The sequence below is a fragment of the Oncorhynchus mykiss genome, chromosome 17 (genome assembly GCF_013265735.2).
Source record: "Oncorhynchus mykiss isolate Arlee chromosome 17, USDA_OmykA_1.1, whole genome shotgun sequence".
Lineage (NCBI taxonomy): Eukaryota > Metazoa > Chordata > Actinopteri > Salmoniformes > Salmonidae > Oncorhynchus > Oncorhynchus mykiss.
In genome coordinates, this window is record NC_048581.1 from 9,599,728 (window position 1) to 9,620,831 (window position 21,104).

A 21,104-nucleotide genomic window follows, 5' to 3' on the forward strand; every position below is an offset into this window, starting at 1 on the left:
CGCGACCAGGAGGTCCGTGGGGCGACGCACAATTGGCCTAGCGTCGTCCGGGTTAGGGAGGGCTTGGTCGGTAGGGATGTCCTTGTCTCATCGCGCACCAGCGACTCCTGTGGCGGGCCGGGCGCAGTGTGCGCTAACCAAGGTTGCCAGGTACACAGTGTTTCCGTCCCGTGGAAGGGACTCCAATCCCGAATAAGTTTTTAATAAATTCCCTGGTTTTCTCGTAATCCCTATTGGAGTATTCCCAGTATCAGGAGAGAATACGCAGGAAATCCGGAATCCTCTGGAGAACCAGGGAATTTATTGACATTTCACAGAATTTTGCAACCCTACTCCTACATCCAGACAGGCAGGCAGACAATTATTAACATGTTTTCTTCTTATCTCAAATAAATCCCACAAAGCCACAAAAGGAATCAGAATATTATTTAATTACAATTACAACCTGTGATTCAACTGGAAACATAAATAACTAAATATTATCAGATGTTGAATCGACTTCATCGCTAGATAAGGATGGTTCTCACATCTATTTTGGTTTGGTGTCGGTTTGTCCACAAGAGGGCGACGCACTACAAGAGAATGAACTATAGGGTGGTTGTGATGGGCTGGACTGCTGAAAACTAAAGTGTGGGCTCTACGATCAGGTTTCATTATTTTCCAGTCGTCTGGCTGCGTCTGGAGTGGCAGGAAATGGACCCATCTAAGGTAAGACAATAGTTTGAAGTAAAACTGAGTGTGCTGTTATTTCGTGGATAAATATTAGTGGTAAACGTCACTGGTAAAGGTTGGCGATACAGTAAAGTAGGCTACATTGTATCCATATTTCTCTTACAGCAACACGGGATGTTTTAGATTGACTCGATCAAAGTAACAGGGGAAAAGTACTTTACACGACGGAACAACATGTGATGTAATAGTTAATAGGTCTACATTAAAATGTCTAGGTTATAATCTAGCTATGTTCATAACGCAGTAATATCCGATTAATTTATAGGTAGTACTTTCACGTCATTCGAAGGAGTGAAGAAATCTGAAATAATTTATGATCTACATTGTAAACTTTTGCGATTTCAATCACATACCATCTCAATCAAGAGACGTTGTCAAGAGACATAGTGATCTCAACAATGACTGTCTCATCCATTAAGTTCCATTACACGGCTAGACCCTAACCTAGTTTGATATCAAGCAGTTACAGTGCCATGTGTGTGGATGCGGTGGCTTTCCAATGTGGTAATCAATAGAAAAGACTGCAGACACTGTGTGTGTGTGTGTGTGTGTAGGAGGTAGCTGCCTCTGAGAAGGAAAGGACACCAGCAGGGGAGGAGAGTGAAGAGCTGTCCAGCGAACTCCCCAGCACCTCTTCTGGAATGTGAGTGAACATAGAGTATATTATCTACCTGGTACAGTCAGGGACACCTCTCAGAGTGGATATGAGTGGACATATAGTATATTATCTACCTGGTACAGTCAGGGACACCTCTCAGAGTGGATATGAGTGGACATAGAGTATATTATCTATTATCTACCTGGTACAGTCAGGGACACCTCTCAGAGTGGATATGAGTGGACATATAGTATATTATCTACCTGGTACAGTCAGGGACACCCCTCAGAGTGGATGTGAGTGGACATATAGTATATTATCTACCTGGTACAGTCAGGGACACCTCTCAGAGTGGATATGAGTGGACATAGAGTCTATTATCTACCTGGTACAGCCAGGGACACCTCTCAGAGTGGATATGAGTGGACATAGAGTCTATTATCTACCTGGTACAGTCAGGGACACCTCTCAGAGTGGATATGAGTGGACATAGAGTATATTATATATTATCTACCTGGTACAGTCAGGGACACCTCTCAGAGTGGACATAGAGTCTATTATCTACTTGGTACAGTCAGGGACACCCCTCAGAGTGGATATGAGTGGACATAGAGTATATTATCTATTATCTACCTGGTACAGCCAGGGTCACCTCTCAGAGTGGACATAGAGTCTATTATCTACTTGGTACAGTCAGGGACACCCCTCAGAGTGGATATGAGTGGACATAGAGTATATTATCTACCTGGTACAGCCAGGGACACCTCTCAGAGTGGATATGAGTGGACATAGAGTATATTATCTATTATCTACCTGGTACAGTCAGGGACACCCCTCAGAGTGGATATGAGTGGACATAGAGTCTATTATCTACTTGGTACAGTCAGGGACACCCCTCAGAGTGGATATGAGTGGACATAGAGTATATTATCTATTATCTACCTGGTACAGCCAGGGTCACCTCTCAGAGTGGACATAGAGTATATTATCTATTATCTACCTGGTACAGTCAGGGACACCTCTCAGAGTGGATATGAGTGAACATAGAGTATATTATCTACCTGGTACAGCCAGGGACACCCCTCAGAGTGGATATGAGTGGACATAGAGTATATTATCTACCTGGTACAGTCAGGGACACCTCTCAGAGTGGATATGAGTGGACATAGAGTATATTATCTATTATCTACCTGGTACAGTCAGGGACACCCCTCAGAGTGGATATGAGTGGACATAGAGTATATTATCTATTATCTACCTGGTACAGTCAGGGACACCTCTCAGAGTGGATATGAGTGGACATATAGTATATTATCTATTATCTACCTGGTACAGCCAGGGACACCTCTCAGAGTGGATATGAGTGGACATATAGTATATTATCTACCTGGTACAGTCAGGGACACCCCTCAGAGTGGATATGAGTGGACATAGAGTATATTATCTATTATCTACCTGGTACAGTCAGGGACACCCCTCAGAGTGGATGTGAGTGGACATAGAGTATATTATCTACCTGGTACAGTCAGGGACACCCCTCAGAGTGGATATGAGTGGACATATAGTATATTATCTACCTGGTACAGTCAGGGTCACCCCTCAGAGTGGATATGAGTGGACATAGAGTATATTATCTACCTGGTACAGCCAGGGACACCTCTCAGAGTGGATATGAGTGGACATAGAGTCTATTATCTACCTGGTACAGTCAGGGACACCCCTCAGAGTGGATGTGAGTGGACATAGAGTATATTATCTACCTGGTACAGTCAGGGACACCCCTCAGAGTGGATATGAGTGGACATAGAGTATATTATCTACCTGGTACAGTCAGGGACACCTCTCAGAGTGGATATGAGTGGACATAGAGTATATTCTCTACCTGGTACAGTCAGGGTCACCTCTCAGAGTGGATATGAGTGGACATAGAGTATATTCTCTACCTGGTACAGTCAGGGACACCTCTCAGAGTGGATATGAGTGGACATAGAGTATATTATCTACCTGGTACAGTCAGGGACACCCCTCAGAGTGGATATGAGTGGACATAGAGTATATTATATATTATCTACCTGGTACAGTCAGGGACACCTCTCAGAGTGGATATGAGTGAACATAGAGTATATTATCTACCTGGTACAGCCAGGGACACCCCTCAGAGTGGATATGAGTGAACATATAGTGTATTATCTACCTGGTACAGTCAGGGACACCCCTCAGAGTGGATATGAGTGGACATAGAGTATATTATCTACCTGGTACAGTCAGGGACACCTCTCAGAGTGGATATGAGTGGACATATAGTATATTATCTACCTGGTACAGTCAGGGACACCCCTCAGAGTGGATATGAGTGGACATAGAGTATATTATCTACCTGGTACAGCCAGGGACACCCCTCAGAGTGGATATGAGTGGACATAGAGTATATTATCTACCTGGTACAGCCAGGGACACCTCTCAGAGTGGATATGAGTGGACATAGAGTATATTATCTACCTGGTACAGTCAGGGACACCTCTCAGAGTGGATATGAGTGGACATAGAGTATATTATCTATTATCTACCTGGTATATTATCTATTATCTACCTGGTACAGCCAGGGACACCTCTCAGAGTGGATATGAGTGAACATATAGTATATTATCTACCTGGTACAGTCAGGGACACCCCTCAGAGTGGATATGAGTGGACATAGAGTATATTATCTATTATCTACCTGGTACATTCAGGGACACCTCTCAGAGTGGACATAGAGTATATTATCTACCTGGTACAGCCAGGGACACCCCTCAGAGTGGATATGAGTGGACATAGAGTATATGATCTATTATCTACCTGGTACAGTCAGGGTCACCCCTCAGAGTGGATATGAGTGGACATAGAGTATATTATCTATTATCTACCTGGTACAGTCAGGGACACCTCTCAGAGTGGATATGAGTGGACATAGAGTATATGATCTACCTGGTACAGCCAGGGACACCCCTCAGAGTGGATATGAGTGGACATATAGTATACTATCTACCTGGTACAGTCAGGGACACCTCTCAGAGTGGATATGAGTGGACATAGAGGATATTATCTACCTGGTACAGTCAGGGACACCTCTCAGAGTGGATATGAGTGGACATAGAGGATATTATCTACCTGGTACAGTCAGGGACACCCCTCAGAGTGGATATGAGTGGACATAGAGTATATTATCTACCTGGTACAGCCAGGGACACCCCTCAGAGTGGATATGAGTGGACATATAGTATATTATCTACCTGGTACAGCCAGGGACACCCCTCAGAGTGGATATGAGTGGACATATAGTATATTATCTACCTGGTACAGCCAGGGACACCCCTCAGAGTGGATATGAGTGGACATAGAGTATATTATCTATTCTCTACCTGGTACAGTCAGGGACACCTCTCGGAGTGGATATGAGTGGACATAGAGTATATTATCTACCTGGTACAGTCAGGGACACCTCTCGGAGTGGATATGAGTGGACATAGAGTATATTATCTATTCTCTACCTGGTACAGCCAGGGTCACCTCTCAGAGTGGATATGAGTGGACATAGAGTATATTATCTATTATCTACCTGGTACAGTCAGGGACACCTCTCAGAGTGGATATGAGTGGACATATAGTATATTATCTACCTGGTACAGTCAGGGACACCTCTCAGAGTGGATATGAGTGGACATAGAGTATATTCTCTACCTGGTACAGTCAGGGACACCTCTCAGAGTGGATATGAGTGGACATATAGTATATTATCTACCTGGTACAGTCAGGGACACCTCTCAGAGTGGATATGAGTGGACATAGAGTATATTCTCTACCTGGTACAGTCAGGGACACCTCTCAGAGTGGATATGAGTGGACATATAGTATATTATCTACCTGGTACAGCCAGGGACACCTCTCAGAGTGGACATAGAGTATATTATCTACCTGGTACAGCCAGGGTCACCTCTCAGAGTGGACATAGAGTATATTATCTACCTGGTACAGCCAGGGTCACCTCTCAGAGTGGATATGAGTGGACATAGAGTATATTATCTACCTGGTACAGTCAGGGACACCTCTCAGAGTGGATATGAGTGGACATATAGTATATTATCTATTATCTACCTGGTACAGCCAGGGACACCTCTCAGAGTGGACATAGAGTCTATTATCTACCTGGTACAGTCAGGGACACCCCTCAGAGTGGATATGAGTGGACATAGAGTATATTATCTACCTGGTACAGTCAGGGACACCTCTCAGAGTGGATATGAGTGGACATAGAGTATATTATCTATTATCTACCTGGTACAGTCAGGGTCACCTCTCAGAGTGGATATGAGTGGACATAGAGTATATTCTCTACCTGGTACAGCCAGGGACACCTCTCAGAGTGGATATGAGTGGACATAGAGTATATTATCTACCTGGTACAGCCAGGGACACCCCTCAGAGTGGATATGAGTGGACATAGAGTATATTATCTACCTGGTACAGCCAGGGACACCTCTCAGAGTGGATATGAGTGGACATATAGTATATTATCTACCTGGTACAGTCAGGGACACCTCTCAGAGTGGATATGAGTGGACATAGAGTATATTCTCTACCTGGTACAGCCAGGGTCACCTCTCAGAGTGGATATGAGTGGACATAGAGTATATTCTCTACCTGGTACAGCCAGGGACACCTCTCAGAGTGGATATGAGTGGACATAGAGTATATTATCTATTATCTACCTGGTACAGTCAGGGACACCTCTCAGAGTGGATATGAGTGGACATAGAGTATATTATCTATTATCTACCTGGTACAGTCAGGGACACCTCTCAGAGTGGATATGAGTGGACATAGAGTATATTCTCTACCTGGTACAGTCAGGGACACCTCTCAGAGTGGATATGAGTGGACATATAGTATATTATCTACCTGGTACAGCCAGGGTCACCTCTCAGAGTGGATATGAGTGGACATAGAGTATATTATCTACCTGGTACAGTCAGGGACACCTCTCAGAGTGGATATGAGTGGACATATAGTATATTATCTACCTGGTACAGCCAGGGTCACCTCTCAGAGTGGACATATAGTATATTATCTACCTGGTACAGTCAGGGACACCCCTCAGAGTGGATATGAGTGGACATAGAGTATATTATCTATTCTCTACCTGGTACAGTCAGGGACACCTCTCAGAGTGGATATGAGTGGACATATAGTATATTATCTATTATCTACCTGGTACAGTCAGGGACACCTCTCAGAGTGGATATGAGTGGACATATAGTATATTATCTACCTGGTACAGTCAGGGTCACCTCTCAGAGTGGATATGAGTGAACATAGAGTATATTATCTATTATCTACCTGGTACAGTCAGGGACACCTCTCAGAGTGGATATGAGTGGACATATAGTATATTATCTATTATCTACCTGGTACAGTCAGGGACACCTCTCAGAGTGGATATGAGTGGACATATAGTATATTATCTACCTGGTACAGTCAGGGTCACCTCTCAGAGTGGATATGAGTGGACATAGAGTATATTATCTACCTGGTACAGTCAGGGACACCTCTCAGAGTGGATATGAGTGGACATATAGTATATGATCTACCTGGTACAGTCAGGGACACCTCTCACAGTGAACATAGAGTATACTAGTCCAAGGGGGGGGGGGGGGGGGGGGGGGCATTAATAAGACATTAACTCCCTCAAATGCAACAAAACTCAAACTTTTCTACTCTATGTAGAAAAGGCAACAAGAGAACATTTAAATAAAAACGGACTCAAACTTTGACCATTAGAAAATAAATAAGGCTGTGAGTGGACCGTCTCCCTGTCCATGAATGGTATACTGTAGAATTCTATAGAATTTAGTTCTGTCCAGTGTAGAATTCTATAGAATTTAGTTCTGTCCACTGTAGAATTCTATAGAATTTGGTTCTGCCCACTGTAGAATTCTATAGAATTCGGTTCTGTCCACTGTAGAATTCTATAGAATTTGGTTCTGTCCACTGTAGAATTCTATAGAATTTAGTTCTGTCCACTGTAGAATTCTATATAATTTGGTTCTGTCCACTGTAGAATTCTATAGAATTTAGTTCTGTCCACTGTAGAATTCTATAGAATTTGGTTCTGTCCACTGTAGAATTCTATAGAATTTAGTTCTGTCCACTGTAGAATTCTATAGAATTTGGTTCTGTCCACTGTAGAATTCTATAGAATTCGGTTCTGTCCACTGTAGAATTCTATAGAATTTGGTTCTGTCCACTGTAGAATTCTATAGAATTTGGTTCTGTCCACTGTAGAATTCTATAGAATTTAGTTCTGTCCACTGTAGAATTCTATAGAATTTAGTTCTGTCCACTGTAGAATTCTATAGAATTCGGTTCTGTCCACTGTAGAATTCTATAGAATTCGGTTCTGTCCACTGTAGAATTCTATAGAATTCGGTTCTGTCCACTGTAGAATTCTATAGAATTTAGTTCTGTCCACTGTAGACTTCTATAGAATTTAGTTCTGTCCACTGTAGAATTCTATAGAATTCGGTTCTGTCCACTGTAGAATTCTATAGAATTTAGTTCTGTCCACTGTAGAATTCTATAGAATTCGGTTCTGTCCACTGTAGAATTCTATAGAATTTGGTTCTGTCCACTGTAGAATTCTATATAATTCGGTTCTGTCCACTGTAGAGTTCTATAGAATTTGGTTCTGTCCACTGTAGAATTCTATATAATTTAGTTCTGTCCACTGTAGAATTCTATATAATTTGGTTCTGTCCACTGTAGAATTCTATATAATTTAGTTCTGTCCACTGTAGAATTCTATATAATTTGGTTCTGTCCACTGTAGAATTCTATAGAATTTAGTTCTGTCCACTGTAGAATTCTATATAATTTAGTTCTGTCCACTGTAGAATTCTATATAATTTGGTTCTGTCCACTGTAGAATTCTATAGAATATAGTTCTGTCCACTGTAGAATTCTATAGAATTTGGTTCTGTCCACTGTAGAATTCTATAGAATTCAGTTCTGTCCACTGTAGAATTCTATAGAATTTGGTTCTGTCCACTGTAGAATTCTATAGAATTTGGTTCTGTCCACTGTAGAATTCTATAGAATTCGGTTCTGTCCACTGTAGAATTCTATAGAATTCGGTTCTGTCCACTGTAGAATTCTATAGAACTCGGTTCTGTCCACTGTAGAATTCTATAGAATTTGGTTCTGTCCACTGTAGAATTCTATAGAATTCGGTTCTGTCCACTGTAGAATTCTATAGAATTCGGTTCTGTCCACTGTAGAATTCTATAGAATTTAGTTCTGTCCACTGTAGAATTCTATAGAATTCGGTTCTGTCCACTGTAGAATTCTATAGAATTTGGTTCTGTCCACTGTAGAATTCTATAGAATTCGGTTCTGTCCACTGTAGAATTCTATATAATTTGGTTCTGTCCACTGTAGAATTCTATAGAATTTAGTTCTGTCCACTGTAGAATTCTATATAATTTGGTTCTGTCCACTGTAGAATTCTATATAATTTAGTTCTGTCCACTGTAGAATTCTATATAATTTGGTTCTGTCCACTGTAGAATTCTATAGAATTTAGTTCTGTCCACTGTAGAATTCTATATAATTTAGTTCTGTCCACTGTAGAATTCTATATAATTTGGTTCTGTCCACTGTAGAATTCTATAGAATTTAGTTCTGTCCACTGTAGAATTCTATAGAATTTGGTTCTGTCCACTGTAGAATTCTATAGAATTCGGTTCTGTCCACTGTAGAATTCTATAGAATTAGGTTTTGTCCACTGTAGAATTCTATAGAATTCGGTTCTGTCCACTGTAGAATTCTATAGAATTCGGTTCTGTCCACTGTAGAATTCTATAGAACTCGGTTCTGTCCACTGTAGAATTCTATAGAATTTGGTTCTGTCCACTGTAGAATTCTATAGAATTCGGTTCTGTCCACTGTAGAATTCTATAGAATTCGGTTCTGTCCACTGTAGAATTCTATAGAATTTAGTTCTGTCCACTGTAGAATTCTATAGAATTTGGTTCTGTCCACTGTAGAATTCTATAGAATTCGGTTCTGTCCACTGTAGAATTCTATAGAATTCGGTTCTGTCCACTGTAGAATTCTATAGAATTTGGTTCTGTCCACTGTAGAATTCTATATAATTTAGTTCTGTCCACTGTAGAATTCTATATAATTCGGTTCTGTCCACTGTAGAATTCTATAGAATTTGGTTCTGTCCACTGTAGAATTCTATAGAATTCGGTTCTGTCCACTGTAGAATTCTATATAATTTGGTTCTGTCCACTGTAGAATTCTATAGAATTTAGTTATGTCCACTGTAGAATTCTATATAATTTAGTTCTGTCCACTGTAGAATTCTATAGAATTTAGTTCTGTCCACTGTAGAATTCTATAGAATTTGGTTCTGTCCACTGTAGAATTCTATAGAATTCGGTTCTGTCCACTGTAGAATTCTATAGAATTAGGTTCTGTCCACTGTAGAATTCTATAGAATTTGGTTCTGTCCACTGTAGAATTCTATAGAATTCGGTTCTGTCCACTGTAGAATTCTATAGAATTCGGTTCTGTCCACTGTAGAATTCTATAGAACTCGGTTCTGTCCACTGTAGAATTCTATAGAATTTGGTTCTGTCCACTGTAGAATTCTATAGAATTCGGTTCTGTCCACTGTAGAATTCTATAGAATTCGGTTCTGTCCACTGTAGAATTCTATAGAATTTAGTTCTGTCCACTGTAGAATTCTATAGAATTTGGTTCTGTCCACTGTAGAATTCTATAGAATTCGGTTCTGTCCACTGTAGAATTCTATAGAATTCGGTTCTGTCCACTGTAGAATTCTATAGAATTTGGTTCTGTCCACTGTAGAATTCTATATAATTTAGTTCTGTCCACTGTAGAATTCTATAGAATTCGGTTCTGTCCACTGTAGAATTCTATAGAATTCGGTTCTGTCCACTGTAGAATTCTATAGAATTCGGTTCTGTCCACTGTAGAATTCTATAGAATTTGGTTCTGTCCACTGTAGAATTCTATAGAATTTGGTTCTGTCCACTCAGTAGTGCTGGATTTCTGCATCAGCTGAGCTGCTTTAAATATGACATAGATCCACTTCAAATCAAATGTATTGGTCACATACACATGGTTAGCAGATGTTATTGGTCACATACACGTTTAGCAGATGTTATTGGTCACATACACGTTTAGCAGATGTTATTGGTCACATACACGTTTAGCAGATGTTATTGGTCACATACACATGGTTAGCAGATGTTATTGGTCACATACACGTTTAGCAGATGTTATTGGTCACATACACATGGTTAGCAGATGTTATTGGTCACATACACGTTTAGCAGATGTTATTGGTCACATACACGTTTAGCAGATGTTATTGGTCACATACACGTTTAGCAGATGTTATTGGTCACATACACATGGTTAGCAGATGTTATTGGTCACATACACGTTTAGCAGATGTTATTGGTCACATACACGTTTAGCAGATGTTATTGGTCACATACACATGGTTAGCAGATGTTATTGGTCACATACATGTTTAGCAGATGTTATTGGTCACATACACATGGTTAGCAGATGTTATTGGTCACATACACATGGTTAGCAGATGTTATTGGTCACATACATGTTTAGCAGATGTTATTGGTCACATACACATGGTTAGCAGATGTTATTGGTCACATACACGTTTAGCAGATGTTATTGGTCACATGCACATGGTTAGCAGATGTTATTGGTCACATGGTTAGCAGATGTTATTGGTCACATGGTTAGCAGATGTTATTGGTCACATACACATGGTTAGCAGATGTTATTGGTCACGTACACATGTTTAGCAGATGTTATTGGTCACATACACATGGTTAGCAGATGTTATTGGTCACATACACATGGTTAGCAGATGTTATTGGTCACATACACATGGTTAGCAGATGTTATTGGTCACATACACATGTTTAGCAGATGTTATTGTGAGTGTAGCAAAATGCTTGTGCTTCTAGTTCCCAACAGTGCAGTAATATCTAACAATTCCACAACAACTACTTAATACACAAAAATCTAAGTAGGGATGGAAGAAAAATATATAAATATATGGATGAGCGATGACCGAGTGGCATAGGCAAGATGCAGTAGATGGTATAAAATACATATGAGATGAGTAATGCAAGATCTGTAAACATTATTAAAGTGACAAGTGATCTATTTATTAAAGTGGCCAATGATTTCGAGTCTGTATGTAGGCAGCAGCCTCTCTGTGTTAGTGGTGGCTGTTAAACAGTCTGATGACCTTGAGATGGAATCTGTTTTTCAGTCTCTCGGTCCCAGCTTTGATGCACCTGTACTGACCTCACCTTCTGGATGATAGCGGGGTGAACAGGCAGTGGCTCGGGTGGTTGTTGTCCTTGATGATCTTTATGGCCTTCCTGTGACATCAGGTGCTGTAGGTGTCATGGAGGGCGGGTAGTTTGCCCCCGGTGATGCGTTGTGCGGACCGCACCACCCTCTGGAGAGCCCTGCGGTTGAGGGTGGTGGAATTGACGTTAAAGGTGGTGATACAGCCGGCCAGGATGCTCTCAATTTGATTTTTTTTAAACCTTTTTTTAACTAGGCAAGTCAGTTTAGAAGCAGTTCTTATTTTCAATGACGGCCTAGGAACAGTGGGTTAACTGCCTGTTCAGGGGCAGAACGACAGATTTGTACCTTGTCAGCTGGGGGATTTGAACTTGCAACGTTTTGGTTACTAGTCCAACACTCTAACCACTAGGCTACCCTGCCTCTAACCACTAGGCTACCCTGCCTCTAACCACTAGGCTACCCTGCCTCTAACCACTAGGCTACCCTGCCTCTAACCACTAGGCTACCCTGCCTCTAACCACTAGGCTACCTTGCCTCTAACCACTAGGCTACCCTGCCTCTAACCACTAGGCTACCCTGCCTCTAACCACTAGGCTACCCTGCCTCTAACCACTAGGCTACCCTGCCTCTAACCACTAGGCTACCCTGCCTCTAACCACTAGGCTACCCTGCCGCCCCAATTGTGCATCTGTAAAAGTTTGTGAGTGTTTTAGGTGACGAGACAGATTTCTTTAGCCTCTTGAGGTTGAAGAAGCACTGTTGCGCCTTTTTCACCACGCTGCCTGTGTGGGTGGACCATTTCAGCTTGTCCGTGATGTGTACGCCGAGGAACTTTAAACTTTCCACCTTCTCCACTGCTCGATGTGGATAGGGGGGGGGGGGGGGGGGGGGGTGCTCCCTCTGCTGTTTCCTGAAGTCCACGATCTTCTTTACCGGTAGAGACTAATACAGAATGTGAATTACACCTGGAGGATCTCCATTCTACTGACTTTATTCAAGGCTTTACTATGAGCCGTCCTCCCCTCAGCAGCCTCCACTGTTTTTTTCCTAGGTTCCTGCCTTTCTAGAGAGTTTCTTTCTTGCTACCATGCTTCAACATCTGCATTGCTTGCTGCTTGGGGTTTTAGGCTGGGCTTCTGTATGAGCACTTTGTCACAGCTGCTGATTAGAAAAGGTCTTTATAAAATGCATTTGATTGATTTGCTATAGTCACTGGTAACATTGAATGGTGCTGGAGAGATAATCAACTTTAAAAGTGGTGAATTAACCCTCTAACATCTCTTCTATACCTCTATTACATCATCCTCATTAACTGACTGAAATTAATGTAGAACAGTGTAGAGATCACAGCATGTGGTGGTGTAGGGGAACAGAACAGTGTAGTGACCACAGCATGTAGTGGTGGTGTAGGGGAACAGAACAGTGTAGTGACCACAGCATGTAGTGGTGGTGTAGGGTAACAGAACAGTGTAGTGACCACAGCATGTAGTGGTGGTGTAGGGTAACAGAACAGTGTAGTGTCCACAGCATGTAGTGGTGGTGTAGGGGAACAGAACAGTGTAGTGACCACAGCATGTGGTGGTGGTGTAGGGGAACAGAACAGTGTAGTGACCACAGCATGTAGTGGTGGTGTAGGGGAACAGAACAGTGTAGTGTCCACAGCATGTAGTGGTGGTGTAGGGGAACAGAACAGTGTAGTGTCCACAGCATGTAGTGGTGGTGGTGTAGGGGAATAGAACAGTGTAGTGACCACAGCATGTAGTGGTGGTGTAGGGGAACAGAACAGTGTAGTGACCACAGCATGTAGTGGTGGTGTAGGATAACAGAACAGTGTAGTGACCACAGCATGTAGTGGTGGTGTAGGGTAACAGAACAGTGTAGTGACCACAGCATGTAGTGGTGGTGTAGGATAACAGAACAGTGTGTGACTGTTTCCTGTGTCCAGGTTGACCCTGTCTAGAGAGAAGCGTTGTGATCTATTGACTGAGATCTCTAGGCTGGAGGAGGAGCTGGAGGAGCTGAAGGTAAGACTAGTGGCCATGTCTAAAGTCAATGTGAGCAAACCACATACTGTAGATCACAGTATTCTCTGAAGAATACTGTGTGTGTTTGTTTATGGGTGTGTGTCGCAGGTAGAGGTCAACAGGGATGAGCAGTCTACCAGCACCTCTTCTGGATGGTGAGTGGACATAATACAAGTATTATGAGTCTGATATTAACAACTCTACCATAACATATTTTATTAAATCATCCTCATGACCCGTGAAATTAATATGGAACAGTGTAGTGACTGTTTCTTGTGTTCAGGTTGACCCCATCTGGAGAGAAGCATTGTTTTCTGGAGAATGAGATCTCTAAGCTGAAGGAGAGGCTGGAGGTGCTGAAGGTAAGACTAGAGGTCATGTCTGAGAAGTCAAATGTCATTGTGATCGAACCACATATAGATCACAGCCACATACTGTGTGTGTGTGTGTGTGTCTGTCAATGTTCCTAATGTATTTCATGATGATATGAGATATTGAGAGACCAGTATAAATATTCTAGTACGTCTTAACAATAGGAATATAATCAGGTTCTTTATTTTATTTCAGTTGTCAGGTTTTCTATTCCTTCCTCATTGTTGTTATCTTTGTTGTTTTAGAAAACATTGGATGTTCCAGCTCTGCTGCTGACCACTCTGGAGGAGATGAACCCACACGAGCTGAAGACATTTCAGTGGTATCTGTATAGGCCCTGGCTGCCTGGCTGTCCTCTCATCCCAGAGAGTCAGCTGGAGAACACTGACAGACAGGACACAGTGGATCAGATGGTGAAGAGATACGGCCCTGAGAGAGCTGTGGGGAACATGGGGAGGATCCTGAGGGGGATGAATCGGGATGATCTGGCAGAGAGGTTACAGAGAGATCACACTAGAGGTAACATAACAACAATGTACATCATTCTATACATCACCATCACAGTTCAGTGTAGGTCTAACCAGAAATAACATTCAACTGACTTCATAATAACATTCAGCAGACTCCTCTTTTATAATGTTTATTCATGATGTATCCAGGTGACCCCTCTTTTATAATGTTTATTCATGATGTGTCCAGGTGACCCCTCTTTTATAATGTTTATTCATGATGTGTCCAGGTGACCCCATGATGATTAAACAACAATCCAACATTCATTACATTCCATACATACAGTAGTGAAGATTTCACAAACAGATGAGACTTTCTAATCATGACTGTATATCTCTTCCTGAGCTTCCTGATCTGGAAGATGAACCAGAATAATCTGGCAGAGAAGTTAGAGATCAGAGAAGTAGGACTGTAGACAAGAACCCTAACTGACTCTCTATCCCCCTCCTGTCTTCCCCTCTATTTCCCACGTTTCCCCCTCTTCCCCAGGCACTGCCTCACCCTCTCACTTGTCCTTATTCCAACTCAGGCCCAAATCCTTCTGTTACTCTTCATGGCCTCCTTTCACTCCAGCTCCTCCTCCTCCTTCCTTCCCTGGCTCATCTAAGGAGTTGTGGTCGTTAACTTCAGCTGGTAGCTCAGGACAGCTCAGCTCACAGGTAAGAGCACGGTTAGAGAAGTGCTTGATCACTTCTACCCTCATATGTTACATCACCTGTACTCACTGTCATAGTCAGTTCTACCCTCATATGTTACATCACCTGTACTCACTGTCATAGTCAGTTCTACAGTTCTACCCTCATATGTTACACCACCTGTACTCACTGTCATAGTCAGTTCTACAGTTCTACCCTCATATGTTAAAACACCTGTACTCACTGTCATAGTCAGTTCTACCCTCATATGTTACACCACCTGTACTCACTGTCATAGTCAGTTCTACAGTTCTACGCTCATATGTTACATCACCTGTACTCACTGTCATAGTCAGTTCTACCCTCATATGTTACATCACCTGTACTCACTGTCATAGTCAGTTCTACAGTTCTACCCTCAAATGTTACACCACCTGTACTCACTGTCATAGTCAGTTCTACAGTTCTACCCTCATATGTTAAAACACCTGTACTCACTGTCATAGTCAGTTCTACAGTTCTACCCTCATATGTTACACCACCTGTACTCACTGTCATAGTCAGTTCTACAGTTCTACCCTCATATGTTAAAACACCTGTACTCACTGTCATAGTCAGTTCTACCCTCATATGTTACACCACCTGTACTCACTGTCATAGTCAGTTCTACAGTTCTACGCTCATATGTTACATCACCTGTACTCACTGTCATAGTCAGTTCTACCCTCATATGTTACATCACCTGTACTCACTGTCATAGTCAGTTCTACAGTTCTACCCTCAAATGTTACACCACCTGTACTCACTGTCATAGTCAGTTCAACAGTTCTACCCTCATATGTTAAAACACCTGTACTCACTGTCATAGTCAGTTCTACCCTCATATGTTACATCACCTGTACTCACTGTCATAGTCAGTTCTACCCTCAAATGTTACATCACCTGTACTCACTGTCATAGTCAGTTCTACAGTTCTACCCTCATATGTTAAAACACCTGTACTCACTGTCATAGTCAGTTCTACCCTCATATGTTACATCACCTGTACTCACTGTCATAGTCAGTTCTACCCTCAAATGTTACATCACCTGTACTCACTGTCATAGTCAGTTCTACCCTCAAATGTTACATCACCTGTACTCACTGTCATAGTCAGTTCTACAGTTCTACCCTCATATGTTAAAACACCTGTACTCACTGTCATAGTCAGTTCTACCCTCATATGTTACATCACCTGTACTCACTGTCATAGTCAGTTCTACAGGTCTACCCTCATATGTTAAAACACCTGTACTCACTGTCATAGTCAGTTCTACCCTCAAATGTTACACCACCTGTACTCACTGTCATAGTCAGTTCTACAGTTCTACCCTCAAATGTTACATCACCTGTACTCACTGTCATAGTCAGTTCTACCCTCATATGTTACATCACCTGTACTCACTGTCATAGTCAGTTCTACCCTCAAATGTTACATCACCTGTACTCACTGTCATAGTCAGTTCTACAGTTCTACCCTCATATGTTAAAACACCTGTACTCACTGTCATTGTCAGTTCTACCCTCATATGTTACATCACCTGTACTCACTGTCATAGTCAGTTCTACAGTTCTACCCTCATATGTTACACCACCTGTACTCACTGTCATAGTCAGTTCTACAGTTCTACCCTCATATGTTACATCACCTGTACTCACTGTCATAGTCAGTTCTACCCTCATATGTTACACCACCTGTACTCACTGTCATAGTCAGTTCTACAGTTCTACCCTCATATGTTAAAACACCTGTACTCACTGTCATAGTCAGTTCTACAGTTCTACCCTCATATGTTACATCACCTGTACTCACTGTCATAGTCAGTTCTACCCTCATATGTTACATCACCTGTACTCACTGTCATAGTCAGTTCTACCCTCAAATGTTACACCACCTGTACTCACTGTCATAGTCAGTTCTACCCTCATATGTTACACCACCTGTACTCACTGTCATAGTCAGTTCTAAAGTTCTACCCTCAAATGTTACATCACCTGTACTCACTGTCATAGTCAGTTCTACCCTCATATGTTACATCACCTGTACTCACTGTCATAGTCAGTTCTACCCTCAAATGTTACATCACCTGTACTCACTGTCATAGTCAGTTCTACAGTTCTACCCTCATATGTTAAAACACCTGTACTCACTGTCATAGTCAGTTCTACCCTCATATGTTACATCACCTGTACTCACTGTCATAGTCAGTTCTACAGTTCTACCCTCATATGTTACACCACCTGTACTCACTGTCATAGTCAGTTCTGCAGTTCTACCCTCATATGTTACATCACCTGTACTCACTGTCATAGTCAGTTCTACCCTCATATGTTACACCACCTGTACTCACTGTCATAGTCAGTTCTACAGTTCTACCCTCATATGTTAAAACACCTGTACTCACTGTCATAGTCAGTTCTACAGTTCTACCCTCATATGTTACATCACCTGTACTCACTGTCATAGTCAGTTCTACCCTCATATGTTACATCACCTGTACTCACTGTCATAGTCAGTTCTACCCTCAAATGTTACATCACCTGTACTCACTGTCATAGTCAGTTCTACAGTTCTACCCTCATATGTTAAAACACCTGTACTCACTGTAATAGTCAGTTCTACCCTCATATGTTACATCACCTGTACTCACTGTCATAGTCAGTTCTACCCTCAAATGTTACACAACCTGTACTCACTGTCATAGTCAGTTCTACCCTCAAATGTTACACCACCTGTACTCACTGTCATAGTCAGTTCTACAGTTCTACCCTCATATGTTACACCACCTGTACTCACTGTCATAGTCAGTTCTACAGTTCTACCCTCAAATGTTACATCACCTGTACTCACTGTCATAGTCAGTTCTACCCTCATATGTTACATCACCTGTACTCACTGTCATAGTCAGTTCTACCCTCAAATGTTACATCACCTGTACTCACTGTCATAGTCAGTTCTACAGTTCTACCCTCATATGTTAAAACACCTGTACTCACTGTCATAGTCAGTTCTACCCTCATATGTTACATCACCTGTACTCACTGTCATAGTCAGTTCTACAGTTCTACCCTCATATGTTACACCACCTGTACTCACTGTCATAGTCAGTTCTACAGTTCTACCCTCATATGTTACATCACCTGTACTCACTGTCATAGTCAGTTCTACCCTCATATGTTACACCACCTGTACTCACTGTCATAGTCAGTTCTACAGTTCTACCCTCATATGTTAAAACACCTGTACTCACTGTCATAGTCAGTTCTACAGTTCTACCCTCATATGTTACATAACCTGTACTCACTGTCATAGTCAGTTCTACCCTCATATGTTACACCACCTGTACTCACTGTCATAGTCAGTTCTACAGTTCTACCCTCATATGTTAAAACACCTGTACTCACTGTCATAGTCAGTTCTACAGTTCTACCCTCATATGTTACATCACCTGTACTCACTGTCATAGTCAGTTCTACCCTCATATGTTACATCACCTGTACTCACTGTCATAGTCAGTTCTACCCTCAAATGTTACACCACCTGTACTCACTGTCATAGTCAGTTCTACCCTCATATGTTACACCACCTGTACTCACTGTCATAGTCAGTTCTAAAGTTCTACCCTCAAATGTTACATCACCTGTACTCACTGTCATAGTCAGTTCTACCCTCATATGTTACATCACCTGTACTCACTGTCATAGTCAGTTCTACCCTCAAATGTTACATCACCTGTACTCACTGTCATAGTCAGTTCTACAGTTCTACCCTCATATGTTAAAACACCTGTACTCACTGTCATAGTCAGTTCTACCCTCATATGTTACATCACCTGTACTCACTGTCATAGTCAGTTCTACAGTTCTACCCTCATATGTTACACCACCTGTACTCACTGTCATAGTCAGTTCTGCAGTTCTACCCTCATATGTTACATCACCTGTACTCACTGTCATAGTCAGTTCTACCCTCATATGTTACACCACCTGTACTCACTGTCATAGTCAGTTCTACAGTTCTACCCTCATATGTTAAAACACCTGTACTCACTGTCATAGTCAGTTCTACAGTTCTACCCTCATATGTTACATCACCTGTACTCACTGTCATAGTCAGTTCTACCCTCATATGTTACATCACCTGTACTCACTGTCATAGTCAGTTCTACCCTCAAATGTTACATCACCTGTACTCACTGTCATAGTCAGTTCTACAGTTCTACCCTCATATGTTAAAACACCTGTACTCACTGTAATAGTCAGTTCTACCCTCATATGTTACATCACCTGTACTCACTGTCATAGTCAGTTCTACCCTCAAATGTTACACAACCTGTACTCACTGTCATAGTCAGTTCTACCCTCAAATGTTACACCACCTGTACTCACTGTCATAGTCAGTTCTACAGTTCTACCCTCATATGTTACACCACCTGTACTCACTGTCATAGTCAGTTCTACAGTTCTACCCTCAAATGTTACATCACCTGTACTCACTGTCATAGTCAGTTCTACCCTCATATGTTACATCACCTGTACTCACTGTCATAGTCAGTTCTACCCTCAAATGTTACATCACCTGTACTCACTGTCATAGTCAGTTCTACAGTTCTACCCTCATATGTTAAAACACCTGTACTCACTGTCATAGTCAGTTCTACCCTCATATGTTACATCACCTGTACTCACTGTCATAGTCAGTTCTACAGTTCTACCCTCATATGTTACACCACCTGTACTCACTGTCATAGTCAGTTCTACAGTTCTACCCTCATATGTTACATCACCTGTACTCACTGTCATAGTCAGTTCTACCCTCATATGTTACACCACCTGTACTCACTGTCATAGTCAGTTCTACAGTTCTACCCTCATATGTTAAAACACCTGTACTCACTGTCATAGTCAGTTCTACAGTTCTACCCTCATATGTTACATAACCTGTACTCACTGTCATAGTCAGTTCTACCCTCATATGTTACATCACCTGTACTCACTGTCATAGTCAGTTCTACCCTCAAATGTTACATCACCTGTACTCACTGTCATAGTCAGTTCTACAGTTCTACCCTCATATGTTAAAACACCTGTACTCACTGTAATAGTCAGTTCTACCCTCATATGTTACATCACCTGTACTCACTGTCATAGTCAGTTCTACCCTCAAATGTTACACCACCTGTACTCACTGTCATAGTCAGTTCTACAGTTCTACCCTCATATGTTACACCACCTGTACTCACTGTCATAGTCAGTTCTACAGTTCTACCCTCAAATGTTACATCACCTGTACTCACTGTCATAGTCAGTTCTACCCTCATATGTTACATCACCTGTACTCACTGTCATAGTCAGTTCTACAGTTCTACCCTCATATGTTAAAACACCTGTACTCACTGTCATAGTCAGTTCTACCCTCATATGTTACATCACCTGTACTCACTGTCATAGTCAGTTCTACAGTTCTACCCTCATATGTTACACCACCTGTACTCACTGTCATAGTCAGTTCTACAGTTCTACCCTCATATGTTACATCACCTGTACTCACTGTCATAGTCAGTTCTACCCTCATATGTTACACCACCTGTACTCACTGTCATAGTCAGTTCTACAGTTCTACCCTCATATGTTAAAACACCTGTACTCACTGTCATAGTCAGTTCTACAGTTCTACCCTCATATGTTACATCACCTGTACTCACTGTCATAGTCAGTTCTACCCTCATATGTTACATCACCTGTACTCACTGTCATAGTCAGTTCTACCCT

The 21,104-nt window shown here is 41.8% G+C and overlaps 1 protein-coding gene across 2 annotated transcripts in view; it reads left to right on the forward strand.

The window, feature by feature from the left end:
• The first annotated feature begins 606 nt into the window (after nt 1-606).
• Nucleotides 607-21,104, forward strand: part of LOC110510389 — an 84,850-nt gene continuing 64,352 nt past the window's right edge. For both annotated transcript variants that reach the window (XM_036948845.1, XM_036948846.1), the window contains exons 1-7: nt 607-708; nt 1,287-1,375; nt 13,698-13,776; nt 13,885-13,931; nt 14,060-14,138; nt 14,394-14,667; nt 15,148-15,317. In XM_036948845.1, coding sequence (XP_036804740.1) covers nt 694-708; nt 1,287-1,375; nt 13,698-13,776; nt 13,885-13,931; nt 14,060-14,138; nt 14,394-14,667; nt 15,148-15,317 — 753 coding nt within the window. In that variant the 5' untranslated portion in view covers nt 607-693. The remainder of the gene's footprint in view (nt 709-1,286; nt 1,376-13,697; nt 13,777-13,884; nt 13,932-14,059; nt 14,139-14,393; nt 14,668-15,147; nt 15,318-21,104) is intronic.